The sequence below is a fragment of the Solanum pennellii genome, chromosome 6 (assembly GCF_001406875.1).
Source record: "Solanum pennellii chromosome 6, SPENNV200".
NCBI lineage: Eukaryota > Viridiplantae > Streptophyta > Magnoliopsida > Solanales > Solanaceae > Solanum > Solanum pennellii.
The window spans coordinates 59,939,656-59,952,929 of NC_028642.1; the positions used below are offsets into that span (position 1 = coordinate 59,939,656).

The following is a 13,274-nucleotide window of genomic DNA, read 5'->3' on the forward strand; positions in this document are numbered from 1 at the left end:
TATGTAACTCCCATTGTAACCTATGTAACTCCTAAGGCCATTATCTTCACTATTTACTACCTCCATTATCTTCCTATTCATTGCTAGGAAGACTTCTTGTAGTATAAATAGTGGTAGTCTTCATTTGGTTTTAGAGACACACAATTTATAAGAGAAAACAAAGAGTGAAAGAGTTAGTCTAAAAGAGAGTTCTTATTAGTTGAAGGGAGGTGTTCTTTTTTGTGGAGCTTTGGACTCAACTCTTGTCCAGAGTTGTTGAGTTATACTTTGTGAAGGCTGTTGTATCCTGGAGGGCACAAGTCAAAGAGAACTACTGCTGGACCGGTGAAAACATTTGCTGCAGTGGGCTTGAATCTCCTTAAAGAGAGCGAGATATCCGCGCCTCAGCCTGAAGAGATTACTTTCTTCATTTTATTTTCAATTGTAATCTTGGAATTTTATTATCTTGTAAGTTTTTTCACTAACACAACCGATGGTGGTCATTCATTACATTGATAAGCATGGAAATGATACCACACATTCAGATTATAACATATACATATATGTGACAGTATCCTTGCAAACAATTACGAACCCCTTAAAACATGTCAGTTGCATGAGTCAGGGTCATCTATAGATAATTCTACTTAACAAAATGAAATACTAATTTGTAAAAAAAGGAAGAATGAAGAAATGATCACAGCAAACTCACTTGTTTGAGATTGATTTCTCTTTTCCTGGACTATCCAACAGCTTGTGCAAATGGAGATGACGCAACAGCAGCTATTTTACGAACAATTTTCTTTGCTGGCTGATTGCCGTCTGATTTTGCTCCATTCGGCCTCACTTTTACCCCTCGTATCAACTGTTATATATATATTTCGACAATTTAAACTCAAATGACAAAGATAATTACACGCTTCAAGTGATAACAAAACTAAAGCACTATATATAAATATGGACTTACATATTTGCCACACTTCATGTCCGCGTATATTACTATGAAATCACCTTCTTGAAGTCCATTAGCTACGACAAAATCACCTTTAAGAATCGCGAAAAAAGATACAATAAAAAATTACTTAGTACTATGTATAAATAGATATCCTACGCAAAAGCTGGGTCAATTGTGTTCAAACCTGTGTTCTCAAGAAGGTACATCCTGCTTTTGTTATTTGGCCAAAATCTAAAAACAAAACACAAAAATTGTCATTAATGATGTAAAAATTTGCAGAAATGCAATGCGAGTTTCCAAATATTTCAGTGTGTGAAAAACTGAAACGAAGCCTTCAATTTATACGAGTTGGAAACTCAATAGGTGCGACAAGTCCCATTTGTGAAAGCCAGTGTCTGTTCGGAAAATACTGTTTTAAGCATTTACCCTTCAGAAGAACAATGCAAAAATAAATCAGGTCATTTGACCAAATCCAAAGCTGAGCAGCAACGACGACGCAAGGATAACACTTTCTTTCCAACTATTTAAGAGTGAGAAGAAGTACTTCTATAGATAAGCACAATAATCTACCTCTTCTTATCCAACGATGGACAAAGTACCTTTGGAAAAAGGAACTTTTTTCAAAATTTTCTTTTCCCTCGATTTCACATTCACACCTTAACTAAAAGCCGATAAAACCAAGCAAGATGACTATAAATTAAAGGAAAACAATTGAATCGAGCAAATGTAATAAAAGATAGCTTGATCACAAATGATTATTTTGAGTAAGTGTACCTATATTTCATGTTCCAAACACGAGAAGTCCCAATGTCTTCCATGGCAATTGAGATTCCGTCTCTTGTTTCAAGTTGCGGGAGATGACTTTCTGCTTCTTTCTACTTATAAACAAAATTTTCAGGTATCCACTAAATCATTCATACTATGATTAACAAATGGGAATATATGTATCACAATTTATGATGACGTTAACTAGAGTACCTTTGGTAACACAATTCTTCCTAGATGGCCAACATCACTTTGCTTCAGCACTTTTTGCATGAGAAATTTGAGATTCTTCTCTGTTTTGCAAGCCTGTCGAAGAACATCCACACGAAATTTAAAGCGTCTGACACATATATATTAATGATCTTTACAATTACTATAGCGGATGATTTGTAATTTATATACACAACATGTGAATGGGGATCCTAATAGCCCATGTGGTTGAACGGACTATCTGATCTCTCACCTTGTTAGTGAGGGTTTGACTCCCGATCTTGTATATCCCCAACTCATTTTCTTCCAAAGTTACTGTTAGTGTATATAAGTTAAACTCGAAAAATATTTTGGCCGAAACCAACCTGTCTTTTGTCTGTGGAACCATGTTTCTGATGTTTCTGTGATTGCACGGGTGACCTCTCCATAGGAAGTGATTGCGGAGTATCAGCCAATGGTACCATGGCGATTGGCGGAGCAGCAGCAGCACAAGGCCAATATACCCAAGTTCCTGGATTGTTAGCTTGAGATATTGCACAATTATTAATCTTTCTACCCATCATTACACTTTTCTCATTACTAATTTGTCTTTGATTCTGAGTCTGATGACGATAATGATGCAATGGTACTCGTCTCTGCCTAGCCATTCTGATCTTCCTGGCTTCTTTAGTAGCACAAGTGCCCAACCTTGCCAATCTCTCACCGTTCCCATCGAAAATTTGGTACTGATCATATTGAGCACTGAATAAAGGCTGATCAGGTATAGCAACATTATTCGTAATATCATTCTCAGGAAATCGATTGTATTGAGCAGCGTTCGCCATTGTAAATTGCGACTGAGAAGTTGAACTTCCACTCGTTGTTTGATTATACGGAGGCACGAATAAAGATCCATTAGAATTCAGATCACCAAAGTACCCCTGTACTGGCCCTGTCATTACAGAGGATGAATCGGTGAACGAGGCATTATAAAAGCAAGCATTTGGATTAGTAAAGTTAAAAGGGGCAGAGTTTTGGATACTCTGTTCCTCTCTCATTTGTTTCTTTTGGAACCTGTGTTGTTCAACCCAATCAAGAATGAGTCTCAACAACTGTTTTTTCCCTTCTTTAGTACTTCCCAATCGTTTCGACGCGCTCTCAATTGTCGAACGTTTAAGCTTAATACTCCTCATATCTTCAGCAGAAATGTTATCTTTGTTTTGCTTTAACCAATCCAAAAACATTAGTGCAAGTTCACTATCCCCTTGAAAAATAGACACTTGCTCATCATTTGCTTGTTCTTTTTGTTGTTGATTCAAAAAAGAGATCATAGGGTCAAGAAATTCATGATCCCCGTCGATTAAATCCATCACATTTAGACATTCTTGATCACTAATTGTGTCGAAATCTTGCTCATCAGCATCAGATTTTTGAACAGCCCAACTTGAAGATGGATCAGATTGTTCAGTAGGAAGGGAATTGGAAGTTGATGATGAAGAAGACATGCATGGAAAATCTTGAAGAGAAGTAAAATCATTAGAGAAATTTCCATTTAACCAAATATCTGTATCATCCATAGGATCAAAATCAGTAGGCACCATATTAATATTCTCAAATCCATGCACATCTTCTTTGTTGCCACCATAATAAACCTCATTTAACTCCCTTTTCATTCTTGATTTTGACTTGACAACTTCTTACTAGCTAGCAAGCTTCACTCTGCCTAAACCAAAAAAAAAAAAAAAAAAATTAGAGAGAAATGGGCAAATTTACCTGATTAAGCTAAGTTAATTTTTTTTACGCGTATCTCGACTAATTTCACGAGATACCTGCACTCTTCCACAAGGAAGGGTAACAAGTAACTCTCTAGCACATAAGGAAGGAAGCTAAGTTGTTTGGACTAAAAACTCAATTAATTTCATGAAATACCTGCGACCATTGACAAAGTAACTCTATGAAAGCAAGCTAAGTTATTTGAACTAAAAACTCGATTAATTCCACGAGATACCTGCCATATTCCACCACCACCAACGAGTAACAAATAACTCTATTCATAAAAAATACGAACAGATGGAAGCAAGCTAACCTAAGTTACAAGGAGTAGGTCTTGTTGATTATTTCTCTCTTAGTTTTTGCAACATAAAATTCTCTATCTAACCAACAAAAAATACTAATAGTAATTAGTACTTTAAGTTTTTGATGGTACCTTTTAACAAATAGTAATTAGTACAATAAAATTACTTAGAAAATCAAACAAACTCTAAAAGTAATACCACTAAAGTTGATTTTGCAATAGCAATAACACTATACAAGAATCTTTAAAGCATAATAGCAAGTATGTATTCAGACAAAAACAATACCAAACTTCAACAACAACTATGGCCTGTTGTGAGAAGTTGTTTCAATATGAAGATTATATTTTTGTAAAGATATATATATATATAAAATTTAAATAAATGAGAGAGAAAAGGAAAACCACCAAAGAGAAAACTTGGTGCGAATATTATTTTATTTCACCACCAAATTAGGCCATATGTACTCTAACCTGAATGGTTCAATCCAGCGGTGGTCATTTTGGGCGAATAGAAATTAGCGATAAATAAAATTTGTAATTAATTAGTTAAATCAAGGATTAATTTTATTTTATATTCTCCATTGATAAGAGAAGCAGGTCAATTCTCTTTCATAAAAAGATTTTGGAAAATTTAGTAATGTGAAAACAGATAGAAGAGTTTAATTTGTTGTTATAGGGAGTTTTGTGTGCATTCTTCTCTTGCGGACACCTGTTTCTTCACTTCTGACCAATCTAGATGTTTTGCCCTATTAAAAATAATTTCTTGTTTCATATTAAAAAAAATTATCTGAATCGTATAATTATAGTAATATTAATATGAATGAGTTTTTTCAAAAATAAAAACTAAATTTTGACGAATGATATATAGATGAACCATGATGACATATTTAACTTATTTTTCCTTACCAACTAATACAAGGCTAGTCTTTTTAACTTTACGTCTTATATCTAAGTTTTATCTAGTATAAAATTTATAAGTTTGAAAATATGTTTAATTATTTTTATAGACATTTTTCTTCGATTAACTTTTTTTCTCTTGCGAACACCTGTTTCTTCACTTATGATCAATCTAAGTGTTTCGCCCTATTAAAAATAATTCTTTGCTCCATATCAAAAAAATTATTTGAATCGTATAATTATAATGATATAACATGAATGAGTTTTTTCAAAAATAAAAATTAAATTTTGACGAATGATATATAGATGAACCATGATGACATATTTAACTTATTTTTCCTTACCAACTAATACAAGGCTAGTGTTTTTTACTTAAGTTTTATCTAGTATAAAATTTATAAGTTTGAAAATATGTTTAATTATTTTTATAGATAATTCTTTTTCGATTAACTTTTTTTCTCTTGCAGACACCTGTTTCTTCACTTCTGACCAATCTAGGTGTTTCGCCCTATTAAAAAAAATTCCTTGCTCCATATCAAAAAATTATCTGAATCGTATAATTATAATAATATAATATGAATGAGTTTAAAAATAAAAATTAAATTTTGACGAATGATATATAGATGAACCATGATGACATATTTAACTTATTTTTCCTTACCAACTAATACAAGGCTAGTCTTTTTTACTTTACGTCTGATATCTAAGTTTTATCTAGTATAAAATTTATAAGTTTGAAAATATGTTTAATTATTTTTATAGATAATTCTTCTTCGATTAACTTTTTTTCTCTTGCAGACACCTGTTTCTTCACTTATGACCAATCTAGGTGTTTCGCCCTATTAAAAATAATTCCTTGCTCCATATCAAAAAAATATCTGAATTGTACAATTATAATAATATAATATGAATGAATTTTTTCAAAAATAAAAATTAAATTTTGACGAATGATATATAGATGAACCATGATGACATATTTAACTTATTTTTCCTTACCAACTAATACAAGACCTGTTTTTTTTACTTTACATCTGATATCTAAATTTTATCTAGTATAAAATTTATAAATTTAAAAATATATTTAATTATTTTTATAGACAATTCTTCTTCGATTAACTTTTTCTCTCTCTTATAATTAACTATATGTATATATGTAGCCAATTTCTAATAGTGCAAAATATGGCAATAGCCAGATAGTGAGAGCAGTAATAACAAAAAGTAATATAATTATATAATAATATCAGTAACGATTTTTGATAGTAATTAATTTAATTACCAAAAAATATATTCCTTTAGAGATAATTGAGTATGTTTTGTGAATGTCCCTCAATCTCATATCTCATTGGATCCAATGTCATTGGATTAATACAGTTAAAATTTTAACATTTTTTATTAATATTCATATTTATCATTTCAAAGAAAATTATAAAATAGATACATATAGTGAAATCTAACAATACTAATTGACTATAAAGATTATTGGTTGATAATAATTAATAAATAAATAAGTAATAAATAACAATGATAATAAGTAGTTATTAATACTGATAATCATGAGCAAAATATTTATAACAATCAACCACACAAAATAACATGTCCATAATCAAAATTTTATTCAAATTAAATAAATACTTAAATTTTAAGACAATAATATTTTTAAGTTTGAATTATTTAAATTCAAAAATTCTTTGCAGTACTCGTGTGTCTTTTGTTTTTTATCTGAACGTTTGAAACTTAATTAACAGGAAAAATTATATTATAAATTTATAATTAAAATCTCTAATTAAAAGTAAAACGATTCCGGGTTATATTACGACGAGGTTCTCGTCGGATTCATTGTATAGAAAAAAGAAAAGAAGAGGTTGAAGAAGTGCACCGTAACAAGTCTCGAATGGCGACAAAGTTTAATGAGCAGAGCAAAGAGAAATGAGCTGCTTAATTATGTTTCTTTTTTTCTCATTACAAAAATTACATTTTTCTCAGTCGGTCCAATCCATTTTATTTTTACAAAGAGAATTGAGGTGCCTGTTTCATCGATGAACATTTTCTTTAATAAATGGACCGCTGGATTCCACCATTCAGATGACTTCACGTATGCCGTATAATCCGGCAACCATTTTTTTCTTAACTATCAGCACCAAGTTTTCCTCTTCCTGGTTTTCTCTTTTAGAAAAAAAAAAAAAACTAACCGCTGTTAATTATCTCTTTCAACAAAAAAAAGTTTTTTTTTTGTTTCAAAATCAAAAACCTCTGTATCGGACAAGTTTGTTACTCTTTTTTGTCTGATTAACTTACTTCTTTTACCCACACTTCACTTCCTTTGCCCTTCTTCAAATTTCTACGGTGGTACTGTTTCTGTAAGAGTTGTTGTGCTTGCTTTCAGTTTTGGTTAATGGTGTTTTTATTTTAATATTAATAAGAGGCCTTAAATATATATATAAATCAAGAACTGTCGCTTTCTTCAGATTTGGTATTACTGTTTTTTTTTTTTTTGTGTGTATATAATATAAAATTCCCAAAGTTCAGATGGTTTATGTTGCAAAATCCACTTGAAGAGAGATAAGAAGACCGAATTCTTAATCAGGTACATTGCCCATCTTTCTCTTTAAATTTATTTATCTTTTTTAATTTTCTTGCTGTAGCTTCGTTAATAACGAAAGTTGTGCAAATGAAGGATTTTTAATCTGAAAAATGGGTACTATTTTTGCAGTGTTGAGTTTTTGGTAGAAACAAAAAAAATGGAGAGAGAGTTACATAATGAAGATGAGAATACTAATTTGGTGGTATCAGTGGATGATGATATTCAAATGCTACAGCAGCAGCATGATTGTACTGATTTTGATCCTATGGATGAAACAGATATTTGGCTAAATGAAAATTTCTCTACTGATTTTACTTCTCTTCAAGATTTTCCATGCATGTCTTCTTCTTCATCAACTTCCTTTTCCCCTCCTACTGAATCTGATCCATCTTCTGGGGTTGTTCTAAAATCTGATGCTGATGAACAAGATTTCGATAAAAAAATCGATACAATTGGTGATCAAGAATGTCTAAACGTCATGGATAATGTTGGATATATCGATGTTAATGAGTTTCTTGACCCTATGATTTCATTTCTTCATAATGAAAATCCTCAGGAGCAGCAGCAGCAGCAACAACAACAACAACTACTACCACAAGAAGACGACGATCAGGGGTTTTCTTTTTTTCAAGGGGATAGTGAGCTTGCACTTATGTTTTTCGAATGGCTAAAGCAAAACAGAGATTACATTTCTGCTGAAGATATGAGGAGTATTAAGCTTAAACGTTCGACAATTGAAAGTGCTTCGAAACGATTGGGAAGTACTAAAGAGGGGAAAAAACAGTTGTTAAGACTCATTCTTGATTGGGTTGAACAACATAGATTGCAAAAGAAACAAATGAGAGAAGCTGAAGCCATAAATCAACAAGCTCTTCAAAACTCTGTCCCTTATAACTTTGATCCAAATGCTTGTTTTTATCCACCTCAATGGATTCCAAATGCACCTTTCCCCGATTCGAGTACCCCTATAATGACAGGGCCAATACAGGGGTACACTAGTGATCCTTATTCGAACGGAGGTTTATTTCCGCCTCCTTATAGTCAAACCATGAGTGGAGGTGCAACTTCACCGGCTTCAGCAGAGTATCAACCCATGGACGCATCTCAATCCTGGTCTCCATCGCAATTTACAATGGCGACCACGTCTCAGTACAATCCATTTCCTGAGAATGATAGTACTAATAATGTTGCTATGCCTGATCAGTCTCTATTCGGTGCTCAATATGATCCGTATCAACTTTTCGATGGGAATGGTGAGATAGTGCCAAGGTTAGGATCTTGTGCTACTAAAGAAGCTAGGAAGAACAGAATGGCTAGGCAGAGACGACTGCGTCCGCATCATTATCGCCACCAAACTCGGAATCCAAGACAAATTACTAATGAGCAAAGTGTAATGATGGCTGGGGAGATTAAAAATTGTGTAATGACTCAAGCTAACAATCCAGGTAATTGGGTATGTTGGCCTTCTCCACCAATGGCGATGGTTTCACAATCACTTCCACCGGAGAGGCCGGCTATGCAATCACAGAACCAGCAGAAGCAGGTCTCAACATCGGCTGACAAAAAACAGGTATGTTTCGGCGCGAATTTCTTATCGAGTTTAAACTTTTATAACTTAACAGTATAAATGATTAGTCATCTAAAATATAACTAGACGCCATCCATTGAAAAGTGGAATTAATAACTTAGAAAATAAGACAAGTTAACTCGTAAATATACTTTACGAAATCGATGTAAGAGAGAATCTGGCTGTTAGAAGGGAAATAGAACATAGGTAAGCTTGAGGAATATAAATGTGGAAAAAAACCATCCCTTGTAAGAGCTCTTGGATCACCCTTCACACTCATATGGTGAATATGCAGGGGCAAATTTATCGCCTTAATTATAGGCCACGTGTAACCATGAATTATTCGCGATTTTAGGTATGTTATGTACATATTTTCTAAAATTGATCTAATTAATGTTAGTAGTTGGCACCGATGCTCCAGAAAGGCTGAATGATGCACTTGGTGGAAGCTAAATTATTTACATCGACGAATAGTGATTAATTTCCATTTAATGTTTTTCCCCCTTCTTAAGTGGTGCACCCATGTCCAAGAAATCTTAGATCCAACCTAGTGAATATGAGTTAAATCAATTTCCTAATGGCTAATTTAATAGTTCGACAAGTATTTATAGCAATATGTATGTAATGTATATATGAATATTATTCAAATTTCGTTTGGATGTTGTTCGACAGGCATTTAAATCAGAGAAGAATCTGAAGTTTCTCCTTCAAAAAGTGCTGAAACAAAGCGATGTTAACAATCTCGGAAGAATTGTCTTGCCAAAGGTACTTTAATTTTACATTATCTTAAATGGTGGACCTATATGCATTTGGTAATTAAAATGTGACCAAGTGAATTACTGAAAATTTTGTTTATAAGCAGAAAGAAGCAGAACGTCATCTTCCACATCTTGAAACAAGAGATGGAATTTCAATTGCCATGGAAGACATTGGAACTTCTCGTGTTTGGAACATGAAATATAGGTACCTGGACCAAGAATAATTTCCATTGTCGAGTTGTTTATATTTATGTTACTCGATTCAATTGTTTTCCTTTTGTTCAATTTTAATCATCTTCCATTTATAGTAATTGCTTTTTGTGTTCTGTTTCTCAGATTTTGGCCAAATAACAAAAGCAGGATGTACCTTCTTGAAAACACAGGTTCGGATACAATCAATCCCTCTCTTGCTTTTGTTTGCATAATTTTATTAAAATGTAGTAAGTAACGTTTTATTGCGCCTTCTTTTCCAATTCGTGAAGGTGATTTTGTCAAAGCTAATGGACTTCAAGAAGGCGATTTCATTGTAATATACGCTGACATGAAGTGCGGCAAATATGTAAGTCAATACTTATAATATTGTGCTTTAGTTTTGTTATCACTATAAGCGCGTAATTGTTTCATCATTTGAGAGTTAAAATTGTTTGATCGTGTATACATCAGTTGATTCGAGGAGTAAAAGTGAGGCAGAATGGACCAAAGTCGGAGGGCAAAAAACAAATGAAGAAAAATCCTCGTAAGTTGTCATCTGCAGCTGCTATTAGCTCATCTCCAGTTGCTCAAGCAGTTAGATAATTGATCTCAATAAGTTGCCATATTAGTATCAAGAGTCAAGAGTATGATATTGTAAAACTAGATTTCTCTGTATAGATGTTGGAATTTTGGCTCAAGTGTTGTAGTAGATAAATATGTAAGTTGTAATCGGCGCGTAATTGCGGATGTTTTGTGGATTGGGCTGTCTTTTTTCTGTAATCTGAACGTGTTGTATGTATGTTTTTCTAAGTTTAGATTATGTAATGACCATCAATTATAATCTAGTTTAAGTTGCATATACACAGACGGTGCAATGAGTTTTGTGCCATCAGCAGCATTTGATTGTTTTTTATCTGAAGATATATACATCGACAACGTAAAAATCACTACTCTATTTTCCAGATTATCATATGAGAGACTTATTTGACTAATTTTTATCTCAAGTTATATACATCGACAATGCAAAAACTATTTTCCAGATTATCTTTCGAAGAGTACTTTTGTTCTGTATCTTCACTTCAAACATACAAGTATGTCTGTTTATTTTACTTTTGATCGTGTAAATAGGTTATTTTCGATAGATAATGCAATTCACCTCAGTCTGGTGTATAAAATATGTGAAAATCACTTTAGCGTCAAAACAAAGTTCTCGTGTATTTTAGAAGACAAAAGAAGAAGAAAAAACAGTAGGGGACATGAACAAACTCAAATTGTCGATACGTATAACAACGTTTCTGTTTCAAAGGGAAACTTGGACCAAAGTAAAAATACAAAACCACCAAAAGCAAAACTTGGTGCCCATCGACCGAGCAGATTTTTACGCCACATGTTCTCATCTCAATGGTTCAAAATATAGGCCACTTCCTTTCTTATTTAACATTCCATCTCCGAAATATATCGAATTAAATTCAAATTACGCGTAATAAAATTTGTGACACTCACAGTCATTAAAATTTCTATCTAAAATATTTAATTAAAGATCAAACAGTCCTTCCAACTCCGTTCAAATATCATTCACTTTTTATATAACAAAAGATAAACTCTAAAGTCTAATATTTTCCATTGATGACAGAAGACAGAAGCAAGCAGCTTAAATCTCTTTCATAATAAGATTGGACCGACTGCCAATTTTCTTGTAATCTTAATCTATAAGCAAGTAAATCAAATCCTTTTTCTCCTCTCCATTCGTCACACAAACGGCTCATTTTATTTTCTTCTTTTGTCCATACATGCGTACACATGGAATTGTATGCTACTCTTTTAAGATAAGTTCAATTTTTATCAACATTTTTGAAGATTAATTCTATCATAAATCATGAAATATTTTAAGTAGATCAATTATTTTTAGCAATCAAATATATTTCTAAAAAATCCAAATTATAAAATAGTCACAAAGCCCTCGCGTCACAGAAATTCAAAGGAGAAACAGAATAAACTCATTATATTAATAATTATTTTTTTAATAGTTCGTATTTTATTTATAATTTTATGTTTATCCGTTTTTACTTTGTGGTAACGGTGGAGAACTGAACCAATTGAAGCTGAAATTGGGAAAACGACGAAATTGTAATTGTGCAAAAAGCATGCTAAATAAAGTAACCAATTATCAAAGCTATTTTAATTTTCATCTCTGCATCAGACAAAAATACAGCTCCCCAACCTTCTTTTTCCTCTTGTTGAAGTGATAAACATAACCTCACTCATTTATAAATCCCCTCACCAATTTTATCATTTTCCACCTTTATGAGCATTGTATAATTCGTCATTCACAAGAATATAAATAAGTCCAATTGTTTATTATCTGTGTACATCTATCTAAAATCAAACAACATAAATGTCAAATATTATTATATCAATAACAATATGGTTGATTATAATTGTTTTGACGGAGACATGTGTCAAGAAAAGAATAAGTCCACCAATTTCAATACGAACAGAGCAAAGAATGAGTCTGTTTTTTTATTTCTCAATTTCCCAGTTTGTTCAACTTTTATTTTTAGAAAGAGAATTGAGGTGCCTGTGTCATCCATGGAGATTTTTTCTTTTTAAAATTAATGGACCGCTGGATTGCACCATTTAGCTGACTTCACGTATGCCCTGTATTCAGGGAATAATTTATTTTAAACTTTCTGCAACAAAGTATTTACTCTCCTGGTTTTCATCTCTATCACATCCCTCTTATTATATTAGTACTCCTTCGTTCTATTTGACACAATTTAAAGTTAAATCAAACAGTTTGATAGTTAAGAGAAAAACTAATGAATCATCTGTAGATTTTGGCTAAATGTTAATTGTAAACTGAATGTATGTCTGTACTGTTTTCAAGTTTAAGCAATGTAGTGACCATCATTAGGGGCGTCGAAAATAAAGCCAAACATAGGTAATTCATTTAACCCGTCAAGAATTTTAAGCGTCGGGTTCAAGATAATTTGAATTGGGTCCAATCTCAATTCATTTGAAGAGAATTCTCAATTCAGCCCAATTCAATCTTCAATTTCAATCCGTTATAAAAAAAAAATTTAAGATGTTTTCTTATATTAAAGGTATGAATTATTATCTATTAACATATTTTACGATTTATCTATCCATTTGTTATTTTTTTAACAAAAAAATCTTAGCGAAAATTAAAATTGTGATTATAAAAGTTATTATCAGTATGTTAAATTATTGAGATTAATCGAATTAAATTAGGCAGATCAAGGCTCAACTCAATTTTTAGCCCATTTAAACCCAAAGTAAACTTAGGCGAATCAAGA

General features: G+C 32.2%; 2 protein-coding genes across 2 annotated transcripts; one reads left to right on the forward strand and one right to left on the reverse strand.

Moving 5' to 3' along the window:
- Positions 1-721: 721 nt before the first annotated feature.
- LOC107022946 (B3 domain-containing transcription factor ABI3-like) lies at positions 722-3,561 on the reverse strand. The gene is made up of 6 exons (XM_015223506.1): positions 2,275-3,561; positions 1,913-2,005; positions 1,709-1,809; positions 1,119-1,165; positions 947-1,023; positions 722-844 (listed from the first exon to the last, which is right to left on the reverse strand). Exons 1-6 carry the CDS (start codon positions 3,559-3,561, stop codon positions 722-724), a joined length of 1,728 nt encoding a protein of 575 aa, XP_015078992.1.
- Positions 3,562-7,586: 4,025 nt separating this feature from the next.
- Positions 7,587-10,814, forward strand: LOC107022819 (B3 domain-containing transcription factor ABI3-like). The gene is made up of 6 exons (XM_027918096.1): positions 7,587-9,010; positions 9,680-9,772; positions 9,870-9,970; positions 10,102-10,148; positions 10,248-10,324; positions 10,429-10,814. The coding sequence occupies exons 1-6, from the start codon at positions 7,598-7,600 to the stop codon at positions 10,558-10,560; spliced, it is 1,863 nt and encodes a 620-aa protein (XP_027773897.1). The 5' UTR covers positions 7,587-7,597; the 3' UTR covers positions 10,561-10,814.
- The last annotated feature ends 2,460 nt before the right edge of the window (positions 10,815-13,274 follow it).